Source organism: Eriocheir sinensis, chromosome 20 (genome assembly GCF_024679095.1).
Source record: "Eriocheir sinensis breed Jianghai 21 chromosome 20, ASM2467909v1, whole genome shotgun sequence".
Taxonomy (NCBI): domain Eukaryota; kingdom Metazoa; phylum Arthropoda; class Malacostraca; order Decapoda; family Varunidae; genus Eriocheir; species Eriocheir sinensis.
Window position 1 is genome coordinate 8,957,407 of NC_066528.1, and position 25,724 is coordinate 8,983,130.

General features: G+C 45.1%; 1 protein-coding gene across 5 annotated transcripts in view; it reads right to left on the bottom strand.

The window, feature by feature from the left end:
* LOC127001154 (uncharacterized) overlaps nt 1-25,724 on the bottom strand; it is a 66,445-nt gene that overhangs the window by 19,839 nt on the left and 20,882 nt on the right. For 3 of the 5 annotated variants that reach the window (XM_050865363.1, XM_050865367.1, XM_050865362.1), the window contains exons 7-10: nt 11,389-11,558; nt 4,869-4,951; nt 3,739-3,936; nt 3,036-3,189 (exon numbers count right to left, since the gene is read on the bottom strand). In XM_050865363.1, coding sequence (XP_050721320.1) covers nt 3,036-3,189; nt 3,739-3,936; nt 4,869-4,951; nt 11,389-11,558 — 605 coding nt within the window. The remainder of the gene's footprint in view (nt 1-3,035; nt 3,190-3,738; nt 3,937-4,868; nt 4,952-11,388; nt 11,559-25,724) is intronic. The other 2 variants (XM_050865365.1, XM_050865364.1) reach the window with 1 other exon arrangement.

Below are 25,724 nucleotides of genomic sequence, written 5' to 3' on the forward strand. Positions count from 1 at the left end.
AAGTTGTGTGCGGCTGGGCCGCGGGAGGGGGGGAGGCATGCAGTTAGCAAGTTCAGAAGAGCAGTCAGCGTGGAAATATCGACAGAAGATAGAAAAAGAGGCAACATCGCAATGGAATTTAAGAGGTAGAAGACTATCAGTATGAGGAGGAGAGCTGATGAGATGAAGAGCCTTAGCCTCCACTCTGTCCAGAAGAGCTGTGTGAGTGGAGCCCCCCCATACGTGAGATGCATACTCCATACGAGGGCGGACAAGGCCCCTGAATGTGGATAGCAACCGTGCGGGGGAGAAGAACTGGTGGAGACGATACAGAACACCCAGCCTCGAGGAAGCTGATTTAGCAAGAGAGGAGATGTGAAGTTTCCAGTTGAGATTTTGAGTTAAGGATAGACTGAGGATGTTTAGTGTTGAAGAGGGTGACAGCTGAGTGTTGTCGAAGAATAGGGGATAGGTGTTTGGAAGATTGTGTCGAGTTGATAGGTGGAGAAATTGAGTTTTGAGGCATTGAAGGACACAAGGTTCCTTCTGCCCCAATCGGAAGTGATAGCAAGGTCTGAGGTTAAGCGTTCTGCAGCCTCCAGTCTGGAGTCGTGTACTTCCTGTTGTGATGGTCTTCTATTGAAAGAAGTTGAATAATGCAGAGTGGAGTCGTCGGCGTATGAGTGGACAGGACAGTTTGTTATGGAAAAAAGATCATTGATGAATAACAGGAAGAGAGTGGGTGATAGGACAGAGCCCTGTGGAACACCACTGTTGATAGGTTTAGGGGAAGAGCAGTGACCGTCTACCACCGCAGAGATAGAACGTCCGGAAAGGAAACTGGGGATAAAGGAACAGAGAGAGGGATAGAATCCGAAAGAGGGCAGTTTAGAAAGCAAAGACTGGTGCCAGACTCTATCGAAGGCTTTCGATATGTCTAGCGCAACAGAGAAAGTTTCACCGAAACGGCTAAGAGAGGATGACCAAGAGTCGGTTAAGAGAGCAAGAAGATCGCCAGTAGAACGCCCCTTGCGGAACCCATACTGGCGATCAGATAGAAGGTTAGAAGTGGAAAGGTGCTTTTGAATCTTCCGGTTAAGGATTGATTCAAAAGCTTTAGATAGACAGCAAAGTAAAGCTATAGGGCGGTAGTTTGAAGGATTGGAACGGTCACCCTTCTTAGGCACAGGCTTGTACGCGGGTAGGGTATTTGCGACACCCCCCGCTCAATGCGGATGAAAACTTGCGTATACGCGGTCTGTAGCGCTCAGCTCGGACGTTTCGCATTTAGTGTTTACTTTCAAAGCTGGAAGAGATGAAGTCAGCTTAAAGAAAAGGTTAAATAGTCAATCGGTGTATAAAAAAAAAAAAAAAAAAAAAAAAAAAAAAAAAAAAAAAATAAGGGCAAGTTGGGGTAAAAAGTAACATGGCCTGCCAACCTCTTATTTATTATTTAATTCTTATAGCTTTTGGTGCGGTAATAGGCCCGTGCGCCACCACATGCACCACACCTGCCAGTGTTTACAAACAATGGCGGCCGCTGTGACACCGCGCCGCCCGCCGCTGCACCGCCGGCCTGGCTCCTGCCCGGCGCACACTCGCTTGTGTCCACACACAACTTTCATTGCTCATCAAAGACCGGTAAAAATACTTGTGGTAAATTTCCGCAGCCGCCATCAGTCGCACGTGCGCCCTCCACGTGTTGGTGAAAGGGAGGCGACACCTGTTGGGATGCAGGTGGGTGGGTGGGTGTCTGCCACCCCCCCCCCGTCACCCTTTCCCCGGCCTGGCCACCATCACATGCAGCCTCTCCCCTCACCCTTGCTCTCCTTTCCCCTCGCCGCCACACACACGCTGCACGTTCTGCCGCTCTCCGCCCCGCCCCAGCACGCCACGCTTGACTCATGCTCATCCCTCACCTTCATGACCCCCCTGCCCCTCCCTCAACCCTCTCCCCTCTCATGACAAAGTGTGAGGCTCTGTTACATCCCTGCCTTAGAAATCCATTTTTTTTATTCGATCCAGATGGTAGAACGAGACCCTATTTTCCCTATTTGATTATAGTCCCGCCGATCACGGATTCGCAGATCACGGGAATCTCGCGGAACCAAATACCTGTGAACGGTGCGGGGCTTCTGTATTTTGGAGGCGCGGAGTTGATCTCCACAATTACCATTTCATATCTTATTTCAAGTATGATTTAGAGAGCAATAGAAACTGTGGTAGAGAGTAAGAGAGAGTGTGAGTGTATGACATGGCCCGCTCACTGACAATGTGGAAGGGAGCGCTGCCAGGATGGCTCACTTGCCCAGCGTGGAAACACTACAGCAGAAAATGCATAACTGGCAACTTTGGCCGGCGAGTAGAAGCTGAGCCAGGCGGGACCCGGATTCCGTAGGAGTGCCAAGAGTTCTTTCTTTTCTTCCAGCTCTTCTTTTTCAAAAGGTGGGAAAGCAATCGAAAAAATTCAGCGATTGAGATTCGTGTAATTTGATCGAGATATGTGAATTGTGGGTTCTTGATGGTGCAACGAGATGCGACATATTGAGATGAGATTGATCGAGATTCATGACTTTACTGTATAAGGGAATGCTTTAGTAAAGTGAATAAAAACAAGAGGAATGTAATTCTATGAAAAATCCATTAAATATTTCTACATTATGATCTGACTTGCCTGGATGTCTTGCTGCAAAGTCAAAGTTTGCATTACAAAATGGGCTGCTCCCAGACATTCCAATTATGGCAAGATTGCAGCTACCACTCATGGCACAGAAAAGAACCTTAACCCAGTAGCAGCAGGGATCTTGTTTTTTAGTGGTCCCTCCAAGCGAGAAAAATGGGAAAAAATCACCCCTCACACAAACCATTTCATAATTTATATCAAAGCATTTATCAAATTATGTATCATCTATTTTTTGGGGTTTATATCATGGCACAAATTTGGCCCATCGCTGCTACACGGTAAAGCCACAAATTTGGCCCGTCGCTGCTACCGGGTTAAATAAAGTACAAATTGACATGCTCACTGCCGAGACATTTCAGCCTTCACTCCCTACCTTAACCTTTGTCACGCAGAGGACCATCGTCTTCTGTGGCACATCATCTTGCTCTGTGACCTTCCTCAATATGGACCGCTCTGCTCTGTCGATTTCTCGATCGTAACGGTACTTGAGCCGGGCAACAACATTCTTCAGTGTCAAGGCTTGGCCGCTGGTTGACAAAAAGTATTACAAGAGTGAGAATTTCACAGGCTTGATAGTAGTTTAACATAGACAGAGATAGTCACTTTTACTCAAATCTTCATCTATTCTTTATATCTTCAAAATGGTTCCATCTTATTTCTGTTTGTCACTCACTTCCCCTTTCCTTATTATTGTGTAACCAAATAATCCAGCCACCATGACAACCACTTAATGGCTTTTGCAGACATTCTAATGCTTGAACAGGTGAGGAGTGAGACTGTTGAAGGAGAGGCAAGGCAGAGGGGAAGTACAATCTAGTCTCCAGCACATGCAAACCACTTGTTTATATGCAATGGTTCAACTTTTCTTGGGCTCTTCATGGCTGTGCACCCTGCTTACACACATTTGTCATACTGATTATTATTATCATTATCATTATTGTTATCATTATTATCATCAGTAGTAGTAGTAGTAGTAGTAATAGTAGCAGTAGTATGCCATGCAGATGATGATGATAATGTATGTACTTTCAATCTGATAAAGAAAAAAGTAGTTTGAGTACGACAATCTACTTTACCAATCAGGCAGTCGTCTTTCCATGGAAGCCAGCTGCCACACAATGAGGTGGTAGTGGTTGGGTACCCAGGAGGGAGGGAGAAGGCCTGGGTGAACACCAGGCATCACCAGGAACCCAAGCTCCACTTCCTCCACCCCAGCACAGCCATCAGTGCCAGGCACCACCACACACCCATCACCACAGTCCACAGTGCCACACCTACAAGGATAGCATTAATCAAATAACAGCAATCATAACCTTAGCCCATCATCAGAAATTTACATAACAGGAATGAGCTACGGTATCTTTACAACAATAAAGATCTGTTTGTGTGTATGTGTGTACTTACCTTTTTGTATTTACCTATTTGTAGTCTACTGGGCCCTAGCTAAGCTCTAATAGCCCTGTCTCCATATCTACATTTATCCAGCCTTTCCTGTGTGTGTGTAATTCACCTCTTGGTCTGCTGCGGGTCTCTCTCAAGACAGCCAGCCGTTCCCCTACGGAAGAGCACAGAGCTCAAAGTACTGATCTTTGGGTAGGACTGAGACCACTGTGTGTGTGTGTATGTGTGTGTGTGTGTGTGTGCCACATGGCAGAGAATTTCATGAATATTAAAATTTCTATGAATTAAGATCAGATAACACTCATTTTGGGTAGTTATATCTGGGGTCTTTAGGCAGGACTTTCAGGAAGCAGGTGTTGAAGTGACCTATGGGCAATGCACTGTTTCATGGACAACAATACCAAGTACTGTGAGACGTCAATTCAACGTGACATAGCTTCAAAAGAATGTGTAGTGTTGAACTGATTTCATGCCAAACAAGAGTGCTATTTCAAGGGAATAAATTTGTGAAGTACCTTGGTCTTGTGTGGACCAAATCTTTGCACAGAAATTGATAGTTAAAAATTGCCTAGGAAAGGGCAGGAAGCTATTTGCTGCTTTCAAGGACAAGGAGAAGGCCTATGACAGGTAGACAAAAAAATTATTGGATATCTGTGTTGTTGGCAGAAAATTAGAGGATGCTGCAAAGGACTGTGGATGAATCTGACAGGGTGAGCAAGAGGAGAATGTTGAAAGTAAATACATGTGTAAGGTTGGAATAAGGAGACAGTATTCAGAGTCAAGAGACACATTTATAAGCAATCACCTTGAATCCGGCACCTCAAAGCGGTACTGTGCGGCACTGCTGAAAGCAACCCCCAGTGCCTCTGGCCTGCTCTTCCTATTAGTCTGAAACAAACAAGGCAGCACATTTATTGAATGTTATCAGATTCAATCATTATTTCAAAAGGATTTTAACAATTTTTTAAAAACAAATAGTATAAATTTTTTTTATTTTTCATGCAAGGCTTCAAGTTTTCAGCTGACAGGGACTCACGGCAAAGATAAACATTGATTACAAATATAGCAAAAGTCTTTTAATCTGAACAACAGCAAGACCGTGGATGTTTGGATTGGCAAAGTTTTTGTATCATTCAGTAACTCACCAAGTCATCACAAATAGGCCAGTGAGGTCTCACCATGCTGCAAGTCCCAGTCTCTGGCTTGTCACTACCAGAATTAACAGTACCTGCCCATCCCTGTAGTCTGATGCAAACATGGAGTCTGTTTGGGTGAGGCCAGCGCCTCTCCCCAGCGCTGACACATCACCCCAACACATAACTCTCTCTAATGTGTCAGCAATTTATTACTAGAAACTGTGTATTTAATATTCTGTTTGCAGTAAACCCTCAGTTATCCGGGTGCACCGTATCCGACCTTGCCGTATCCGGGAGTTTTAAAAAATATTTGATTTCTTCCAAAAAAAAATTTAAAAATTGTTGTGCATCGCCAAAAGTCATTCAAATTGCCTGCACGATGCCTCTAAGCTCTGCCCGGGTACATATTTACGAAAGGTTGTTAGGTTTTTGTCGCGCGGAGGCTAGCTCCACCCCCTGCAGTGACATCACGAGTGATATCTCCTGATTGGCTGCTGCCTCCCTCCTTCCCTTCTCTGCCCCTCTCCCTCTGCCTCGCTCTCTCTCGCTCTGTCCCTCCCTCCTCCAGCATACAGGGGGGTCGCCTGATATGCGAACTTGGGATATGCGAACCACCTCATATGCGACCTCCTTCCTCCCTCCCTCCCCCCCTTGGGGGGTGGAGCACGTGGGAGCGGTGACTTGACTCGGTAGTAAGAGAAAAGTTTTTTTTTCATTCATTTCATGTTCCCGACTTCGCTAACATCCATTTCCTACCAAATAATGAACTTGCTGTTACTCACTTCCCGAAGGAAGGGAAATAAACAATGGCGCAATCTGGCAACTCTACTCTGTGAGACGGCTCCACGTGTTCTCTTCATCAGCACGTCTAAAGCAGCCATTGCTCTCACAAGCTGTGTCTGTGCTGTGTGCAAGCTAGCCTGTGGGCTATTGTTGTTGCTGTTGTTGTTATTATGGCGCCTCCAAAGAACTCGAAAAAGCAGTTTATTACATTGGAAACTAAGTTAAAAAAATGTGGCTGACCGCCCATATACCATTATTTACATGCTTTTTAAGGTTCATAATATGCGAATTTGCGATATGCGAGGCTTTGAACCGCCCATATTCTCGCATATTAGACGACCCCCCTGTATATTGTGTCATTTGTGTGTTGTGTTTTTAGTGTTACTCGACGAGTAGCTCCTCTTCGTCTTTTTCCTTTTCCTATGACCAATCTCTCTCTCTCTCTCTTAGATGCCGAGAAAGAGAGAGAGAAAGAGAGAGAGAGAGAGAGAGAGAGAGAGAGAGAATATGAGTTATGGTTGGTTGTAGCTTTGTCAGCCCCTAGAGCCATTTATCCTACTCATTGCTACAACAGATTTGCCATACTGGAGGAGGAGGACGAGGAACAGAGCACCTTCTTGGTCGGTGACTCTATGATTCGCCATCAGGTGGTTGAATTCTGTGGCAGAGTCCCCCGTCGTAGGCGTAACTACTGTTATCCTGGAGCTGGTGTTGACGACATCACAGCTGCCCTGGACGAGGTCTCCGCTGTGGCCTCTAATGACTCACTCTTTGTTCTCCACACAGGTACAAACGACGTCACCACGACCCGGTCTGAGGAACTGCTGGACAAGTACCGTAGGCTCATCCAGCAGTATAAGTCCAAATCCCCTAATATTATGATTTCAGGAATTCTACCACGGACATGGGATGAGGGCGACTTCTACAGTAAGGCCTTCAGCCTCAACAACCGCCTGCAGACTCTCTGCGGAGAGCTTGACGTCAGATTCTTTAACGCCTGTAACTATTTATACGGCCTGTGTAGAATTTTCCAAAGGTACGGCATAAACCTGTCCCCCATCGGGGAAGCCATATTTGGAAGGATCATAAACAACGCCGTACTTAACGCCCGAAAAACAAAAAACGACTCTCAGCCACGTCATTCCATCCCGCCCGTGTAAATAGACACCATACACCGCAACAGACTCGTAACATTGAACCCTCCAGTACCTCTATTACCAAGCTTCAAGATAACCTAAGAGTCCTTAGTTTCAATGCGCGTAGCCTAAGAAACAAATTTGATGAACTGCGATGTCTTGCTCTGACAGAAAACTTTGACGTAATTGCTATAACCGAAACATTTATCGACACCACTAATATTGATTTAAGTTCCGAATACAACATAGATGGCTACAGATTCTTCAACAATGATCGTGTAAACCGTAGAGGGGGTGGTGTCGCCCTTTTTGTCAAAAACTACTTGCAACCTACTGACAAAACACCAAGAAACAGTAACGTTGAACATTTGTGCGTGCGAGTAAACATTGCAAAAGTCAATTTAAATATATCTGTCACTTACAGGCCTCCGGGCAATCACTTGATGGCGATCTTGAAATGTACAGCGTCTTAAGGCAGTCACTTAATAACAGCGACTCACTGATACTAGGAGACTTTAACCTCCCCATATCGACTGGGCGACACTGTCGGGTACAGAAGGTGAGTCCCATAGAATGATCGAATTTCTAGAGGAAAATTATCTAAGCCAAATGGTTTCTGAACCAACTCGACAAAATAACATACTTGACCTTGTTATAGCGACCCAAGATAACCTAGTCAGTAATGTCACGGTAGGAGAACACCTCGGTTCCTGCGATCATAAACTAGTGCGCGTTGACATTAGAGCTCAATCATCGGTGACTGAAAATAAAGTTAAGGTGCCCAATTTCAAAAGAGCCAACTTCATAGAAATCCGACGAAAACTAATAGATATGCAACTATCAGATGACGGCAATGCAGAGGACGCCTGGCTAAACTTTAAAAATCACTTATTCACTCAGCAGGACACATTTGTACCCTTGTGCTAGAAGCGAATTAACACTAATAAAAGTCCACCGTGGTTTAATAGCGAAATTAAACACTCAGTCAAGGAGAGAAAATTGTCTTACAGGTTAAAGAAAGACCAAAGCACGCCCGAAAACATTAGACTTTACAATGATGCAAGGCGACGAGTAAAAAGATTAGTGCATCAGGCAAAGCGTAGATATGAAGAAAATATTGCAGCCAACTGTAAAAATAATCCGAAATCCTTCTTCAGTTACATAAACAACAGAAAGGCGATCAGAAGTGGAATTGGACCTTTAACAAACAGCGACGGTGCACTAGTGACTGACAGCCAACACGTTGCAAACCTATTAAATAATTACTTTTCCTCGGTGTTTAATAATAACAGTCCTCCCACCACCACCACCAACACCAGTACTAATGTAAATCCCGAGCATGCATTGTCTAACTTTGAAATAAAACCCGATGAAGTCCTTAAAGCCCTCAAATCACTTAAAACAAATAAAAGTCCTGGACCTGATAAAGTATATCCAACTCTGCTGAAAGAAACAAAGAGCGAAATACTCTCCTCCCTCACAACCGTATTCAATATGTCCTTGCGACAAGGCATTGTCCCTTCAGATTGGAAAAAGGCTAACGTGACACCGATTTTTAAGAAAGGAGACAAAAAGTACCAGGTAATTACAGGCCCATTAGTCTAACTTCGGTTGTAGGTAAGCTACTTGAGGCATAATTAGAGACAAAATTGTGAGTTACCTTGAAAGCCACTCATTAATTGGGGACTCACAACATGACTTCGAAACAAAAGATCATTACTGTCAAATCTATTAACCTTTATAACGACCTCTTCACTGTTTATGACGTAACCAAATCACTGGACGTAGTCTATCTTGATTTCAGAAAGCGTTTGATAAAGTCCGCATCATAAATTACTTTACAAATTAAAGCAAATAGGTATTGACGGTCAGGTAAACCAATGGATCGCGAATTGGTTGAGCAACAGACAACAAAGAGTAGTGATTGACGGATTTAACTCAGAGTGGGCGCCGGTCACTAGTGGCGTCCCTCAGGGCTCGGTTCTTGGCCCAGTGCTCTTCATTATTTACATCAACGACGTGGATGTTGGACTCAATAACCGCATTAGTAAATTTGCAGACGACACAAAGATTGGTAACTCGGTTCTCACTGACGAAGACAGGCAAAGCCTCCAAGAGGATTAGCACAAAATTTCAGCTTGGTCGGATAGATGGGAGATGCCCTTTAACGTAGACAAGTGCCAAGTCCTTCAAGTTGGAACGAGGAATAAGAAGTTTGATTACGAAATGCGCGGCGTTAAACTCAAAAGCGTTCAATGCGTCAAGGACTTGGGGGTCAAAATCGCGTCAAACCTCAAATTCTCACAGCAATGCATCGATGCAGCAAATAAAGCGAACAGAATGTTGGGCTTCATTAAAAGAAACTTTTTATTTAAGAATAAAGATGTAATAGTCCCGCTCTACAACAGTTTAGTCAGACCCCACTTGGAATATGCGGTACAGTTTTGGTCTCCCCACCATGCAAAGGATATTGCTAAATTAGAAGGTGTTCAGCGTCGGACAACGAAAATTATCCCTTCCTTGCGCAACAAATCCTACGAAGAAAGGCTTTCTACCCTTAACATGTTCTCTCTTGAGAAACGTCGCCTCCGAGGAAAACTGATCGAATGTTTTAAAATACTTAATGGTTTCACGAATGTAGACAGATCAACATTGTTTATGATCGATGACACTTTGCGCACGAGGAACAATGGCGTAAAACTCAGATGTAGACAAGTAAATTCAGACTGCACCAAATTTTTCTTCACCAACGATGTAGTGCGAGAATGGAATAAGCTTCCACCATCAGTGGTCCAGTGTAACACGATTGACTCCTTTAAAAACAAGCTCGACCGTCACTTCCTTCAACTTAATATCAACTAGAGTAGAAATGCAACGTTTTGGAGTCTTCTGATTAATGTAAAATCATTTAGGTTTAAGGACAGACCACCAAGTCTGGACCATGGGGTCTGTGTGGTCTGATTTTCTATGTAAATCTATGTAAATCTCTCTCTCTGTTTTATTGCCTTTGTGTTTGTTTCTGGGTGTATATGTGTGTGTCTGTCTGTGAAACGAGACAGAGAGAGAGGTAGAAAGAGGAAGAGACAGAGGCAGAGACCTGCCTGCCTGCTGTTATGGTCCTCCATGCCATTTATTTATCATATATATATATTAATATATATATATATATATATATATATATATATCTATATATATATATATATATATATATATATATATATATATATATATATATATATATATATATATATATATATATATATATATATATATATATATATATATATATATATATATATATATATATATATATATATATATATATATATATATATATATATATATATATATATATATATATATATATATATATATATATATATATATATATATGTGTGTGTGTGTGTGTGTGTGTATATGTATAGAAATAGTATATGTTTATTTATCATTTTTATTAAATGCGGTAGGTGAAAGTTGGGTTTTCGGGTCCGTAGACTGAACATTCACCGTATCTGGGTTTTTCCCATATCCGGGTGCCCCCGTGGCTCTATTAACCCGGGTACCAGAGGGTTTACTGTATATCAAACAAGGATACATAGTGCCATGAACGCATTGTGTATTAGGATAAAAGCAATGAACTGTATAAATTCCATAACACACGAAAACCCCAGACGTTGACGTTAACGTGTGAGGGGAAGCAGAAGTAAACACTGACAACTGCAGCAATGTCTACCGACCTCTGTGCGATCTGCTTTAGAGCCCCAAACACCTTTGCAATGATTTAAATGAGTGTGCAGAAACACTTCCATTGTTTTCTATTGATAACTATTGCAATAATTTTATGACCAAGAGGGGTGGAAAGGCCTCACTTACAGTACTGTGTATGTGCAGTGAATGAGGTTTCACAGTCACCAATGCAGATTTCATCACTACAGTCAACAGTGACAAAGCAACACATTTGTGGAAGCCCAATTTTTTTCTTCTTTTTTTTACATCCCTGCCTACTGCGCTGGTAGGCTTTCTTCATGCTCCAGATGGTCGGCCCAAGCCCGTCGTGGCACAGGCAATTTTTTATAGTGGTGCCAGTTATGCTTGGCTCATGCTGCCCCCCGGAAATCATTCTTGATTCACTGGACGGTTTCTTCTAGAGTCCGGGTTGATGGTTGGTCTTCTGGACAGCATGTGGGTAGTCTTAGGCCACTCGGCAGTGACTGAAAAATCCCAGGTGGTAGCGTGGGGAACTGCAATGTCAAAAGATACGTCTGCTTACCTTCAGGCTGCCAAGTGACTGCAGCTTTATCCTCTCCTCTTTCCTCTCCTTCCTCAGCTTGTATAAGAACCCCGGGATAGGTTGAATTGCTTGTCTCTCCTTGCTCTGCACGAGTTTCTCCTGCTGTTTCTGGGCGAGATTCCTTGACGTCTCTGCTTCATCGCAGGCTGCTGAGGACATAAAAATCAAGTATAATGTGCAACATCAGTGGAATTCAACACTTTCTATAATGATGTCACTGAACTCAAAATTTTATTGTTTGTTTCGGCCAATCAAACCTAAGTTTAGTAATATTAGAATCTTTAAACAACCAGTTCAGTGTGATACAAGTTGCTGCAACAGCATATAATACAAAGAGCTTAAGATTATTCTTATTTATTCACTTTTTAATACACTTTAATAGATAAATGATGTAAAAACTAGCAGGGTAATTCTGACCTCCTATGAATCAACTTTTCCTTGTAATATTTACTTTTCATCTCAGGCTGTCTGGACTAATGCCCTTCTAGCCCTTGCATTCTGTGGCCATGTCAAGTCAGTGATGTTTTGCCAACATTTCCAGTCACTTTTCCTACATTCTCTTCTAAATTATTACTGTGACTCAGAATTTTTCAGTGGCCCATTATTTTTCAACCATGTCTTTTGCCACATAAAAACTCATAAGTAAATATTTCCCAAAGATTCATATTTACAAATACTGCTCCAAATGGATAGTCATGGTAGATGGGTAACAGGTAATTTTGCAAGTACTTTTGGATCACTCAGTGCTTTGCAGAATATCATCAGCACTGGTATAAGCACAGGGGGCTACAACCGCACTTCTAATTAGTATGTTGTTACTTTAACCCTCCATCATTTGCTGCAGCAGGTTGGCGCACTCACCCTTTACTTTAGCTGAAACTTAAATAATCCTGACGCCAAACACCTGAGTGATAAGAGGAACAACCAGAGCCATAGAATAGGAAGATTTGAACAACTTGATCACAGGCGCCATGTTGTTACCAAAAGAGGATCACAGGCGCCATGTTGTTACCAAAAGAGGATCACAGGCGCCATGTTGTTACCAAAAGAGGATCACAGGTGCCATGTTGTTACCAAAAGAGGATCACAGGCGCCATGTTGTTACCAAAAGAGGATCACAGGCGCCATGTTGTTACCAAAAGAGGATCACAGGTGCCATGTTGTTACCAAAAGAGGATCACAGGAGCCATGTTGTTACCAAAAGAGGATCACAGGTGCCATGTTGTTACCAAAAGAGGATCACAGGTGCCATGTTGTTACCAAAGAGGATCACAGGCACCATGTTGTTACCAAAGAGGATCACAGGTGCCATGTTGTTACCAAAAGAGGATCACAGGCGCCATGTTGTTACCAACAGAGGATCACAGGCGCCATGTTGTTACCAAAAGAGGATCACAGGTGCCATGTTGTTACCAAAAGAGGATCACAGGCGCCATGTTGTTACCAAAAGAGGATCACAGGTGCCATGTTGTTACCAAAAGAGGATCACAGGCGCCATGTTGTTACCAAGAGGATCACAGGTGCCATGTTGTTACCAAAAGAGGATCACAGGTGCCATGTTGTTACCAAAAGAGGATCACAGGTGCCATGTTGTTACCAAAAGAGGATCACAGGTGCCATGTTGTTACCAAAAGAGGATCACAGGCACCATGTTGTTACCAAAAGAGGATCACAGGCGCCATGTTGTTACCAAAAGAGGATCACAGGTGCCATGTTGTTACCAAAAGAGGATCACAGGTGCCATGTTGTTAACAAGAGGATCACAGGTGCCATGTTGTTACCAGAAGAGGATCACAGGTGCCATGTTGTTACCAAAGAGGATCACAGGTGCCATGTTGTTACCAAAAGAGGATCACAGGTGCCATGTTGTTACCAAGGGCGCAAAATTCAAATTGATGCTGATACAATAGTGCTTTTGTGCTCCAGGTATTGTCAGGATCTTTAAGTACCAGAGCACAAAAGCACCATCGTTTCAGCAGGAATTTGAATTTTGAGCGCTCTTTGGTAACAACGTGCAGGCTGTGATGAAGGTGGCCAAACTCTCTTATTCTATGGCTCTGGAAAAACTGTCTGTCTGGCAACTGCCACACAATGCAGTCTTGCCAGCAACTAACTCAGTCACCAGTGATCTATAGGGGTGTCAGGTCAGGTCTCTTTAACACGTTAAGCGCCATTAGCCAGTCCTGGAACTCCACCGTGGCGCCATGATGTTTACCACGCTGTAACGGTCAGTGCTGTGGCAGCAGCGGAGCGAAAAGGTGGGTATGCATTTTGCTCCTCAAATAGAATCTCTTAGACCCGTTAAAATCCTTGTTACACGGGTGGTACATATGGCGATACATTAGTCTGAGTACTTCAGCAGCGCCATATGAGCCACCAGTGGTCATAATATTCTATGGTGCACCCGTGGCTCAAATGGCGATACAAATACTATTCATGTTGAATATTTCAGTAACTACGCTAAAAGAGGTTCGATGCAATAAATTTTAAGTTTTATGCTTCACAAAACAACACATGTATATCTTAATATTACAGATACCCTTCAATGGAGCCTCATCAGTTTTATGGACATCACAAGATGTCGTCATCTTCCGATGACAGTGACGGGGAAAAAAGTTATGAACCGTCACCAGTGTAACGGGCTTGTCGGGGGGCGTTTAAAGGGTGTTGATTAAGACTTCAGCTTCCTTAAGGCGAATTATATTCGTAGCCTTTATGTACAAGAAGCGACGGAGCGAGAGCGACTGTCGTTGTGTGTCAGTCGGACTCTCGTGAAGGAGTGGCGAGTTACAGGTTGGAAAATAATTGTTACAATTGGTCACGTATGTCAAGGTGACCTCCACGCTTTCATCGGAGTGCTAAGTATACAAAACTGAGACGGTAAACACTGACGGACGACATTCCTATAAGGTGGCGTGATCTATCTGTCGTGGGGTTTTTCCATTGACAATTGTATGCCTAATTCGTGGTGATATTAAATAATAATAATAATACATTGATATCCTACTATAACACTGCTCGGTCACCTACCAGTGATCGCGACCTCGCGATATATAAAAATCGAAATAGCAGTCTAGGTACCATGAACATACATAGTGGGAGTTTGTCAAGCAGACTGCCTATGATACAATTATATTAAAACACTGGCTATGTAAGAACAGATGTGGAATTATAATATAAAATAGGGAGAGGGAAACCACAACGTGTGTGACATGAAACATAAGAAACCTCTCAAAAGATAAATATAAGGACACATGTATAAGAAGCTATCAACTGGCATAGTTACAGACAATGAAACGTTGATCTAGCTCCTAAAAAAAAAAATACAGTAGTGAAACACAGTACAATGTTAAGTATAGGAGCAGCCAGGTTTCTGTCCCCTGACTTGTCTGAGAAAAGGAAAAACTACCTTGCCAGTGGCCTCCCGGCATCCAGTCGCCGTGTCTGCACAACCAAATAATCGTGCAGGACAGAGTTTCTCCTAATAAGGTAGCACATGACGACGAGACTGACGAACATCAGAAACATTGGTACAAAAAATCCAGGGTACAGGTAGGGGAGATGCAAATAATCAGGCAGCGTTTCCTCCAGGGTTTCCGCAAACTCTGTTTTGTTCGCGAAAGACAATGAATTAAGGGAATTAGTCACATACGAGATGCTGGAGAAATGAATGTCATCGAGAGACCGTAGAGGAAACACTCGATGGGAAATATTGGCCGTGAAAACCAGACGAATCCGGGACGGGTACGTTGTTATGTTAGTGGAGCGGATATAGCATGCTTCCGCTATGGCATAGTGACCAGTAACCCGTTGATAAGTGGTACCCTCCGGGCAGATGACCGATACATAGAAGGACTGAGGAAATAAAATAATGCAGACCCTGAAAGTTCTTATGGAAAACAGGCGTTGGTGTTAGCTGCTTGTAAGGGCACAGGAAAGAGCGTCAGACGCGTTCACGCGGGTGAGGCGATCTCGCATACCCCTCCCGAACTGGAAGGAAGGCAAAGAGACGCATGAGCAATAGAATCGCCCGAAGACCGTCTCCTTGCAATACTGCAAGAGTGAGTAGCTACCCGTTGAATACAGAGCGAAATCCTTCGCGATTAGAACAAGAGACGGGGACGTGTCCAGGGCTAACACACTGTCCTTAGCTGAAAAAGGGAACGGGACAATTTCGTGTGCCTCAAACACGTCCGCCGTCTGAAAGGAACATGAATGATTATGGCATCATGGGTGAGGCTGGACTCAATCAAGGGGTAAAAATATTGACTCATGTCCGGGGTGAATAAAGGCGTCAGGCTATAATTTTGATACCCGATCTGGACAGTCGTTCTCAAATCGTGTAGAGGGAACAAGGCAGGTGTGACTCTACCGTGCGCTGCATCAACCATGTTGCTAATAACCTGCTGATTAGCCGTTGCGACGGAGTTAATGACGTTTTCCAATACATGCAAGGCCTGATCTAGGAGGAGAAACTGATTCACCTGGTCGATCTGTTTGACAACTATGTTGATAACCTCTACCATCTTATTTGTCTGCTCTAGCAGTTCGTCAATGTTAGTATGCAATTGCGCAAGTTTTCTACAATTGGCGTTGATCACCCTGCGATTTCTAGCAGCAAAGGAAAGTACATGAGCGTAGTGGTCCCGCAAATCGCGAACGTCCTCGTCGGTAGCCGTACCGAAAAGGAACTTTGAGGCGGACCCCACGATGTTGAGCAACCCCTCTTTACCCGAGTGAACGGAGTGAAAACTATAATCCATGTTTACCTCATCAACTTTTCCCGGAAGAACAGAATCCTATCCTCCAGTAGTTGAAAAAGAGTCAGAGAGTTGGTACTAGAAGGAGCCTTTGATTCCCTAGTCTTGGTAGCCCGGATGGCGTCTGCCATGCCGAGTAGTTTTTCTGAGACTATCCTGATTGTGTCCGTGGTGTTTGTCAAGGAAGTATACGGATATTTTACGAGGAGCACATCTTCTATGAGGAAGACCTCTCCTATGTGTGCCGTGAGGGCACCAGGCTTCAGGTGGATGGGTGTTGTTGCAAGCAGGGAGCCAAGGGACAACAAGATGGTCAGAAAACGCAACATCATGATCTGCAAGTGGTGGGAATGAAGTATTTAAACCCGTGGTCTCAAGTTATAGCTATGGGTGTTGGGATTATCTTGTTGAACATTTGACTCTGAGGGGGAAGTACCAATATCAAGGTCCAAAGGTGAGGGAATTACTTTCAGACGATCACTGTGAACTTCTATACTGCCTCCACTATTCGACTCTAGAACCTCGAACCGATTACCCCTGACATTCCGAACAACTCGGTAAGGACCCACAAATTTAGCCCCCAGTTTCGAACTCCTTTCCGCTTGCTTAATCATGACTGTGTCACCCTCTTTGAAATTCACCGGGACGGCCTGTTTGTGTTGTTTTGACATCATTTCAACCTTCGTAGCTTTTAACGTACACCTAACTTCTGAGTGTATCTTGGAAAACATATGCATCTGCTGTTGTGCGTACCTATCAATGTTGTAGAGAGGTTGCTGTGGGGTTGTAAGGAAGTCGTACGGAAGACGTTTCTCCACCCCATACAAAATGTAGTAGGGAGACTTCCCCGTAGAGTCGTTTACCGACGTATTTATGGAAGCGGCTATATGCGATAGCCAATCCTCCCAATTATCGTGGAGATCGTTCACGATAGGCCTGAGGACCTGTAAGATTTTCCTATTAGCCCTCTCCGCCAACCCATTAGCAGCTGGGTGGTAAGCTGTGATGAAGGATTGCGTGATGTTAAACTGAGCGCATATTTCGCTCAATACTGAGTTCCTAAACTCGGTGCCATTGTCACTCAAAAGAATTGAGGAGACGAATGTGGACACAACACGTGAGTCACGAGGGCATGGGCCACGCGTGTGGCTGTCTTGTCCTTGAGAGGCGCTAGAACAAGAAACCTAGAGAACTGGTCGGCGCACACCAATAAGTAGCGCGAGCCATGTTGGCTCTGGGGAGCTGTAGTAAGTCTATATTAACAACATCCCATGGCGCCTCTGGTACTGGTATTGCAACATAGGTGCTGGCCCTTTGACGGACCCTTGTGCTTAGCACAAACGACGCAATGTGCGACATGTTTTCTACATCAACCCGTAATGTGGGCCAGTAGAATTTTCGTCTGGTGACAGATAGCGTCTTGTCTCTTCCTGGGTGACCCGCAATGGGTGTGTTATGGACCAGCTTAAGCGTCACGGGGACGTATATGTCTGGGATGACCAGTTGGTCTATAGGTACCGGTTTGGTTGGCCATGACCTACAAAGGAGGTTGTCCTCTGATAGGAAGAATTGTGAAAAGGGAACTGGCAATTCAGGAAGGTTTGATTCGTCTCCCGACTCGAGGGCGTAAATTAACCTCTTCCACACAGGGTGGTCACGCTGAGCAGTGTGTAGCTCAGGTGAAGTGAAGTTGTGGATGACCTCTGGGGTGGTAATCGCGCCTATCGGAACATTCCGAGATAAGGCATCTGCGACCACATTTGTTTTCCCGGTGATGTATTTTATCTCCGGATTGTATGCTTGATCGTTAAGAACCATCTTGCCAGACGACCGTGTAGGTTTTTTCCCTTGAAAAGATCAGTTATGGCCGCGTGGTCCGTAAACACCACAATTATGTACCCCATCACTATGTCACGAAAATGCTTCAGAGCCCACACAATGGCAAGAGCCTCTAGGTGGGTAACAGAATAGTTCTTTTCCGGAGCTGTAAGGGCTCGACTGGCGAACGCTATCACATGCTTTTTGCCGGACATATCTGTTTGCATCAGCGCGGCTCCTACTCCACTAGCCGAAGCGTCGGTACAAAGCTGAAAGGGGTCCTTGAAATCCGGAAAGACAAGGACCGGAGCCCGTGTAAGCGCTTTCTTTAAATCCTCAAAACTCGTTTGTTGAGCTGGGAGCCACTGAAATGGTACGTCTTTCTTTAAAAGATGGGTTAGGGGACTCGGCGAGCTGCAAGTCCTTAATGAAAGGCCTGTAATAACCGCGACACCCAAGAAAGACCGTACCTTGTCCGCAGACGTTGGCTGAGTGAACTCGGCAATAGCCTTTATTTTGTCGTCCACTGTGTGGATGCCGAATTCGTCCACGACATGCCCCAAGAACTTGATCCGAGGCTTTAAAAACTCACATTTGGTGATTTTGAGCTTTAATCCGACCTCTTGAAGTCTGTGTAGGACTGCTTTTAGCGTTTCCATGTGTGCATGCACGTCTTTACTTGCTATGATGATGTCGTCTAAATACACATAGACAGAGTTGCCCAGCAAGTCACCAAAAATACTGTTCATTGTCCTTTGGAAGGTCAAGGGAGCTCCTTTGAGCCCGAACGGCATCCTCGTCCACTCATAGTGGCCATGAGGCGTGCTGAAAGCCGTTATTTCACGTGACTCGGGGGCCATGGGCAGTTGCCAGTAGCCACTGACCAGATCAAGACTCGCAAAGACTTTATTTCCTCTACCGAGACACATCAGAAGATCTCTAAGAACGGGAAGCGGAAAATGATCATCCACGGTCGCGGTGTTCTGCCGGAAATCAATCACAGGACGATAAGAACCGTCTTTCTTTGGAACCAGAAACAAGGGTGAATTCCACGGGGAATTCGATTCTTTGATGACACCTTGTTCTAACATTTCAGAGATAAGTTGCTGCACGACCTCCCTCTGACTGTGGGGGAGCTTGTACGCATTGATATATACAGGATTTGTATTGGGTTTTAACTTAATGTGGTGTTCAGCACACTGCGTAACTCCAAGCGGCTCGCCTGGTAGAGCAAGCGCCCCCCGATAATGTTCCAGAAGCTGGACTAAGGTTGGCTTAATTTCGGAATAGTGTGCAACTTTTAGGAATGCCTCTAAATTAGCTGTGTCTTGTTCGGGAGAAGCCTGACACGCCGAGGTTATGCCTGAGACTTGGGCTGAAGGGTATTCAGCTGGTTCCGGGGCGACATTTCTCCCATACACTAGACACTGGCATAATCTAACACCGTGTTTTAAGGATACAGGGGATCCAGACGTGTTTATTACCAATGCCTCTGCAAAACCACCCTCCTTGACTGTTGCAAGAGTTACCTCCACCGTCACGCGGTGTACGTGAGGAACTCCGTCGATACACACATCACTGCCCGCCGGAGGGGCGTTAGGCAAACGGATTTTAACAAGTTTTGCAGCACGATCCGGAACTATATGAGGACCTTCTACGACTGCCGTTACTGTCCGCCACAAGTCTGCAATGGTTTCGTGTGGTTTGACCGTAAGAGGGAACACTTGGGCGGGGGCAGCCCCTGAGTCTGTGGTGTGTTGGTCATTTTCCACCTCTGAGGGTGAGATTACAGTTGACAGAGGCGATGGATTGACCATCCCCTGTATGCGTCGGCCTTGATACACGATCGCGTTGCTTACAGGGTTTATGGCGATGTGCAGGTCTTTCATGGCGTTCAATCCTAAGATCCCATCCACAGGTAAAGCAAACCTGCTAGAGACATAAAAGAAATCTCGAAAAGGACATACTTTTCATGTAAGCTGACTGTTAGTGGTACTCGCCCAAGGATACCCAAAGTGGTGCCCGTCACGCCTACCACATTCAGGTCGTTCTCTTGGAGCGGCCAATTTTCCCCACTCGCTTGTCGTGTCAGTGACCTGTAAGCGGAGTCGGATATGACATTGACTGTGGCACCTGTGTCAACCGCTAAGGTGAGTGAAGTGTTGCCCACCTTGCAAGGGAGGGCAATTATGCTTGTCCGTCCCAAGGCGGCAATGACGGAGTCAAGTTGCTCCCAATTAGTATTTTCCTTAAGGGACACTTGGATGTACGCCTCGGGGCTGTCACGAAGTCATGTCTTTTTATTCTGAGAAGAGGAGTGTGGTTTACTGTCCGCTGAGGACTTGTACTTCTGTTCCTCCTTGGCCTTTTGTATTGCAGAACAACTGTCTGAATCATGAAAACAATTCCCGTGGATATGGCAAAAGGCAGCCTTCCGCTGATGGTTTGGCCTAGGGTTCCTGTGTGATGAATGATGCCCGCCCCTGTAACCTCCTGACCTCCTATCTGAGCCCCGTCTCGAATGTGTTGATTCCCTACGTTTCGCGAAACAAGAATGTTCAGAATGTCCTGATTGTTTGCAAAACTACATGTGAGAGATGCCTTACTTTGCTTGCAATGCTGCTGCTGTGGCGAGGGTTGATGGTGAGGGTGTTCCTGAACCTTGACCTCTAACTCTGAGACGAAGTCAACCAACTTCCCGCTCGGTTTGAAGGCCAAAGGAAGGGCAGAACGGCGGTTCTTCTCTGAAATATGAAATAAGTAAAAAAACAACTCGAAAGCTGTCTTCACCTGGTGCTTTTGCATACAGCCCCCTGGAAGCCAGAGCGCGTCTTCCAAGCTCTTGACACAGTCAACCGCCAGCTGATTGGCCTCAATCATGGCGTCCCAAATCGGCTTTGTTGAGGAATTTTTTTGGAGGGACTCAACCGTGTGTGCCATCTGACTAACGATGCTTGTTTTACTCCGCCCGAAGATTTTAATGAAATTCCTTTAAAACCTCATAGTTTACACCAATGTCCCCCGAAGCGAACGCTGAGGACTGCATCAAATTCAATGCCCGAGAGCCTGGAAGTAACCGTGACCGAATGAAAGCGATTTTATCATGATCTTCCGTAATGGAGGAATTTACGATGGCAGATTCACACAAATCTAAAAACTGTCGCGCCGAAAAATCGGTCTCGCCTCCCGAGAATTGTCGAATACTGGCGTGAAGTGGAATGACCCGAATCGGGGGCGCGGGGAAGTGGTGTGGGGCCCCAGGAGGAGGAGGGGCAGGTGGATCGACAGGCATTGTGTTCGGCCGAGTGGGGGTTAAGTATTCAGACGATTCTGAAGGTGAAGGGGCGCTATCCCTTGGGAGGGAAGAGTACGTAGCCCCCGATCGCAAATTCACCACATTTAAATCACCGGTGGTTGCACCGTGCTCCAATTCCTCCTCACTTGAAGGACGAGCCAACTGTTTAAAGGTGTCGCCGAGTTTAGCGATAGTGTATTTGTTCATACGATGGTGTAAATCATTTACAAAAAAGGAGCATATGTTGATAGCTGTAAATATGAACAAATAAACTGAAAGTGTAGGAATGAATAGTTTGCGTTGAAAAACCTAAAAAGGCAAGAAAGAATGGCTAGCAAGGTGCCTGTTTAGACGTAATAGAAGTTAAGGTTATAATGGAATGCCCTAATGATATGGGTATATATAGAAAGAATAACTATATAAACAAGTGGTATGTTAAGTGAGTATACCATTGATGCTCACGTTTTCTCTCGAGTGAAAAGAAAACGGAGGCAGGGCACACTGATGAAGATTAACTTTGATCAGGAAATCACATTATACTCAATAGACTCGCTAGCAAACAATAAGAAAGAATCAATATCGTATGCGAATGAACGTAACTCCCACAATTATGACTGAGTAACAGCGTTAAGAACACAGAAATAAAAAATCGTGCCTCTGCACAGATAATAATGAAAATGAGCCGAGTCGGCAAATTTGGACAAGAATGGAATATCCACAAATACCAAGATTAATCAGCTGATGTAGTGGAGAGGGCGACGGCCTGTGATGCCCTGGGTGACGTGCAGTCGTTGTAGGCGCGTCAGGAAACCTCGGCCGCCGCCACAGCGGCGGTGAGAGGTGAGGATGGGCTGACATCGGAGGACTCGCAATGGAGGTTGAAAACTGCTGACCCAGCAAAATGAGCGGCCGCGGTGCGCTGGGAGCTGGTACAGCCGCCAGGCGTATGATGGCCGCGTCGTCCTTGTTATAGGAAGAGATGGGCGGCGGTGGCAGACAAGACGACTTGGGTGTGTAACCTCTTGAGAAGACGCCTTGCAAGAGACGGTAGTGGGAACAGCTTGCAGTCACCGGGAGATGTCCGGTACCCTTGCTGACTGTTTGCGGAAGAGGTTTGGGCCGATGCTCCGGCAGCGGCGGTGGTGCCGCCAGCTGTGGAGCGAGGGGCATGCGGGGTGTCCCAAGGTCAGCGGGCGTGCCTCCTCGTTGCAGGTGTGAATACCTCTGCCGTATCGTGGAGTGGCTTGCAGGTGCGTGGCAGTGCTGGCTTGAAGCGGGGAGCGGCTTGTAGATTGTGGCCCTCGCTATCGGCTGCGTAGGCCTGTGGGTGTGCTCGGGGCTTGTAGGCTTGACGCCTGTAGAGTTGCTGGAAGCTGGTGTGCACGAGGCTTGTAGGCTGTAGAGCCTGTAGGCTTGTAGCTGGTGTGCTCGAGGCTTGTAGGCTGGACGCCTGTAGAGTTGCTTATAGCTGGTGTGCTCGAGGCTTGTAGATGGCGCCTTGTGATTTGCCGTAGGTGGCGACTTGTGAGATGCTTGTAGCTGGCGCCGTGTGAGTTGCACGTGGTGGCGACTTGAGATGCTTGTAGCTGGCGCCTTGTGTGTTGCACGAAGGTGGCGACTTGGGAGATGCTTGTAGCTGGCGCCGTGTGAGTTGCACGTAGGTGGCGACTTGGGAGATGCTTGTAGCTGGCGCCTTGTGAGTTGCACGTAGGTGGCGACTTGTGAGATGCTTGTAGCTGGCGCCTTGTGAGTTGCACGTAGGTGGCGACTTGGGAGATGCTTGTAGCTGGCGCCTTGTGAGTTGCACGAGGAGGCGACTTGGGAGATGCTTGTAGCTGGCGCCTTGTGAGTTGCACGTGGAGGCGACTTGGGGAGATGCTTGTAGCTGGCGCCTTGTGAGTTGCACGTGGGTGGCGACTTGGGAGATGCTTGTAGCTGGCGCCTTGTGAGTTGCACGTGGGAGGCGACTTGGGAGATGTTTGTAGCTGGCGCCTTGTGAGTTGCACGTAGGTGGCGACAGGAGATGCTTGTAGCTGGCGCCTTGTGAGTTGCACGTGGGCGACTTGGGAGATGCTTGTAGCTGGCGCCTTGTGAGTTGCACGTGGTGGCGCCTTGTGAGATGCCGGACGGCGTGTTGCCGCGGACGGCAGGTGCGGTGCCGCGGACGGCAGAGTGCGTTGACTCCTTCTTCCCTTGTACGCCTGTCCCCGGAGTTGTTGGTGAGTTCTCGTGGCTTGGAGGAGAACGAGGTAGCGAAGGCACAGGCGGGGTGACCGCTGCCAACCAAATGTAACGGGCTTGTCGGGGCGTTAAAGGGTGTTGATTAAGACTTCAGCTTCCTTAAGGCGAATTATATTCGTAGCCTTTATGTACAAGAAGCGACGGAGCGAGAGCGACTGTCGTTGTGTGTCAGTCGGACTCTCGTGAAGGAGTGGCGAGTTACAGGTTGGAAAATAATTGTTACAATTGGTCACGTATGTCAAGGTGACCTCCACGCACCATCGGAGTGCTAAGTATACAAAACTGAGACGGTAAACACTGACGGACGACATTCCTATAAGGTGGCGTGATCTATCTGTCGTGGGGTTTTTCCATTGACAATTGTATGCCTAATTCGTGGTGATATTAAATAATAATAATAATACATTGATATCCTACTATAACACCAGAGGAAATGGATTCAAGTGATGAATCTGATGCAAGCAGCATATGTGACCCAGATGATGATACAGCAAGTGTATCATCAAGTGATGGAACCGTGAATGAACAGCCTGCCGCTTCTAATCACACTGCATGGCAAAACATCACTGCAGGCACACGAGAATTTGTATGCACAGCAAGCGAGCAGATACATTACAATTTACCATCATCATCTGACAGAGATATTCAACCCATTGATGTTTACAAGCTTTTTTGTACTGATGAGGTTATTGATTTGATAGTTATGGAAACTAATAGGTACTTTGAACAAACTGCAGCTGAAAAGCCTATTACACGGCTCTCTAAAATGAATGCATGGAAACCAGTAACCTCCAAGGATATTCAACAGTTTCTTGGAATTCTTATCATGATGGGCTTAAACAGGCAACCAACATTTGATTGTTACTGGGCTAAAAGTAAAATGTATGGAGTAGAGCTGGTGAAGAATGTTATGCCAAGAAACAAATTTGAGCTGATCCTACGCTTTCTCCATTTTGCTGACAACAGCCAAGATGAAAGTGACAGATTGTACAAAGTAAGGTCACTCATCAGACTTCTCTCTGAAAGCTTCGAAAAAGTTACACCTGGTGAAAAGGTTGTCATAGATGAAAGCCTAGTTATGTTTCGTGGCAGAACAATATTACGACAATACATCCCCAACAAAAAACACAAGTATGGCTTCAAAATATATAAACTATGCTCAGTTGATGGATACACTTGGAAATTCAAGATATACAAAGGAAAGGGAGACACTTCTCAAGATTTAAAACATTCAGAATATGTTGCAATGTCACTAATGGAAGGCCTGTTGAGAGAAGGTAGGACTCTGTATATTGACAACTTTTACTCTTCTGTAGCCCTGGCTAGAGTCCTCCTAGAAAAATCAACATATGTGTGTGGAACCTTACGGAGTAACAGGAAAGAGAATCCTAAAATCGTAACAGACAAGAAACTGAAAAAAGGTGAAGTTGAAGGAAAAGAAAACTCAGAAGGCATAAAAGTTCTAAAATGGAAAGATAAGCGCAATGTTCTGATGCTAACAACTGTTCCAGAACATACTGCTGAAAAAGTGACAACTGTCTTGAGAAGAGGCACAGAGGCTCAGAAACCACAGTCTGTCTTGGATTACAATGCTGCCAAAAAGGGAGTAGATTACTCTGACCAGATGTCATCCTATTATTCACCCCTGCGCAAAATTCGCAAGTGGTATAAAAAATTAGCATTTGAGCTCATTTTGGGAACAGCAGTAGTCAATTCCTTCCTGATTTTCAATAAGTATCATGCAAAGAAAACCTTGTCAATGAAGGAATTCCGGGAGTCTTTAGTTCTTTCTCTTACCACAGGAATTCCAACAGAGAAAATAAGCATTGGAAGAGAGTCTCTCTCTCTGGGAGGTAAAAGATCATCTCATTTCCTTGTTGAATTGCAGGGTCAATGCAGAACAGCAAGAAAAAGGTGCAGAGGGTGTTATCAGACCCTTAGTCTAAATGAAGGAAGTGTAACTGCAGCTGCAAAAGCTAGGAGAGTAAAAACTGTATGTAATCAATGTGATGGCAGTCCACATCTGTGTATCCCATGCTTTGAAAGAATTCACTCTGAATGAAGAAAGTGTTTGTAGGGATAGAAAGTGTTTTGTACTTTGATGAGTGAACAATACTGTTTGATACTTTTTAATCTGCTATTTTTTTACTGCAGAATGTAAGGAAATGTAAATGAAATTCAAAGAACACTGTGTTTATAAG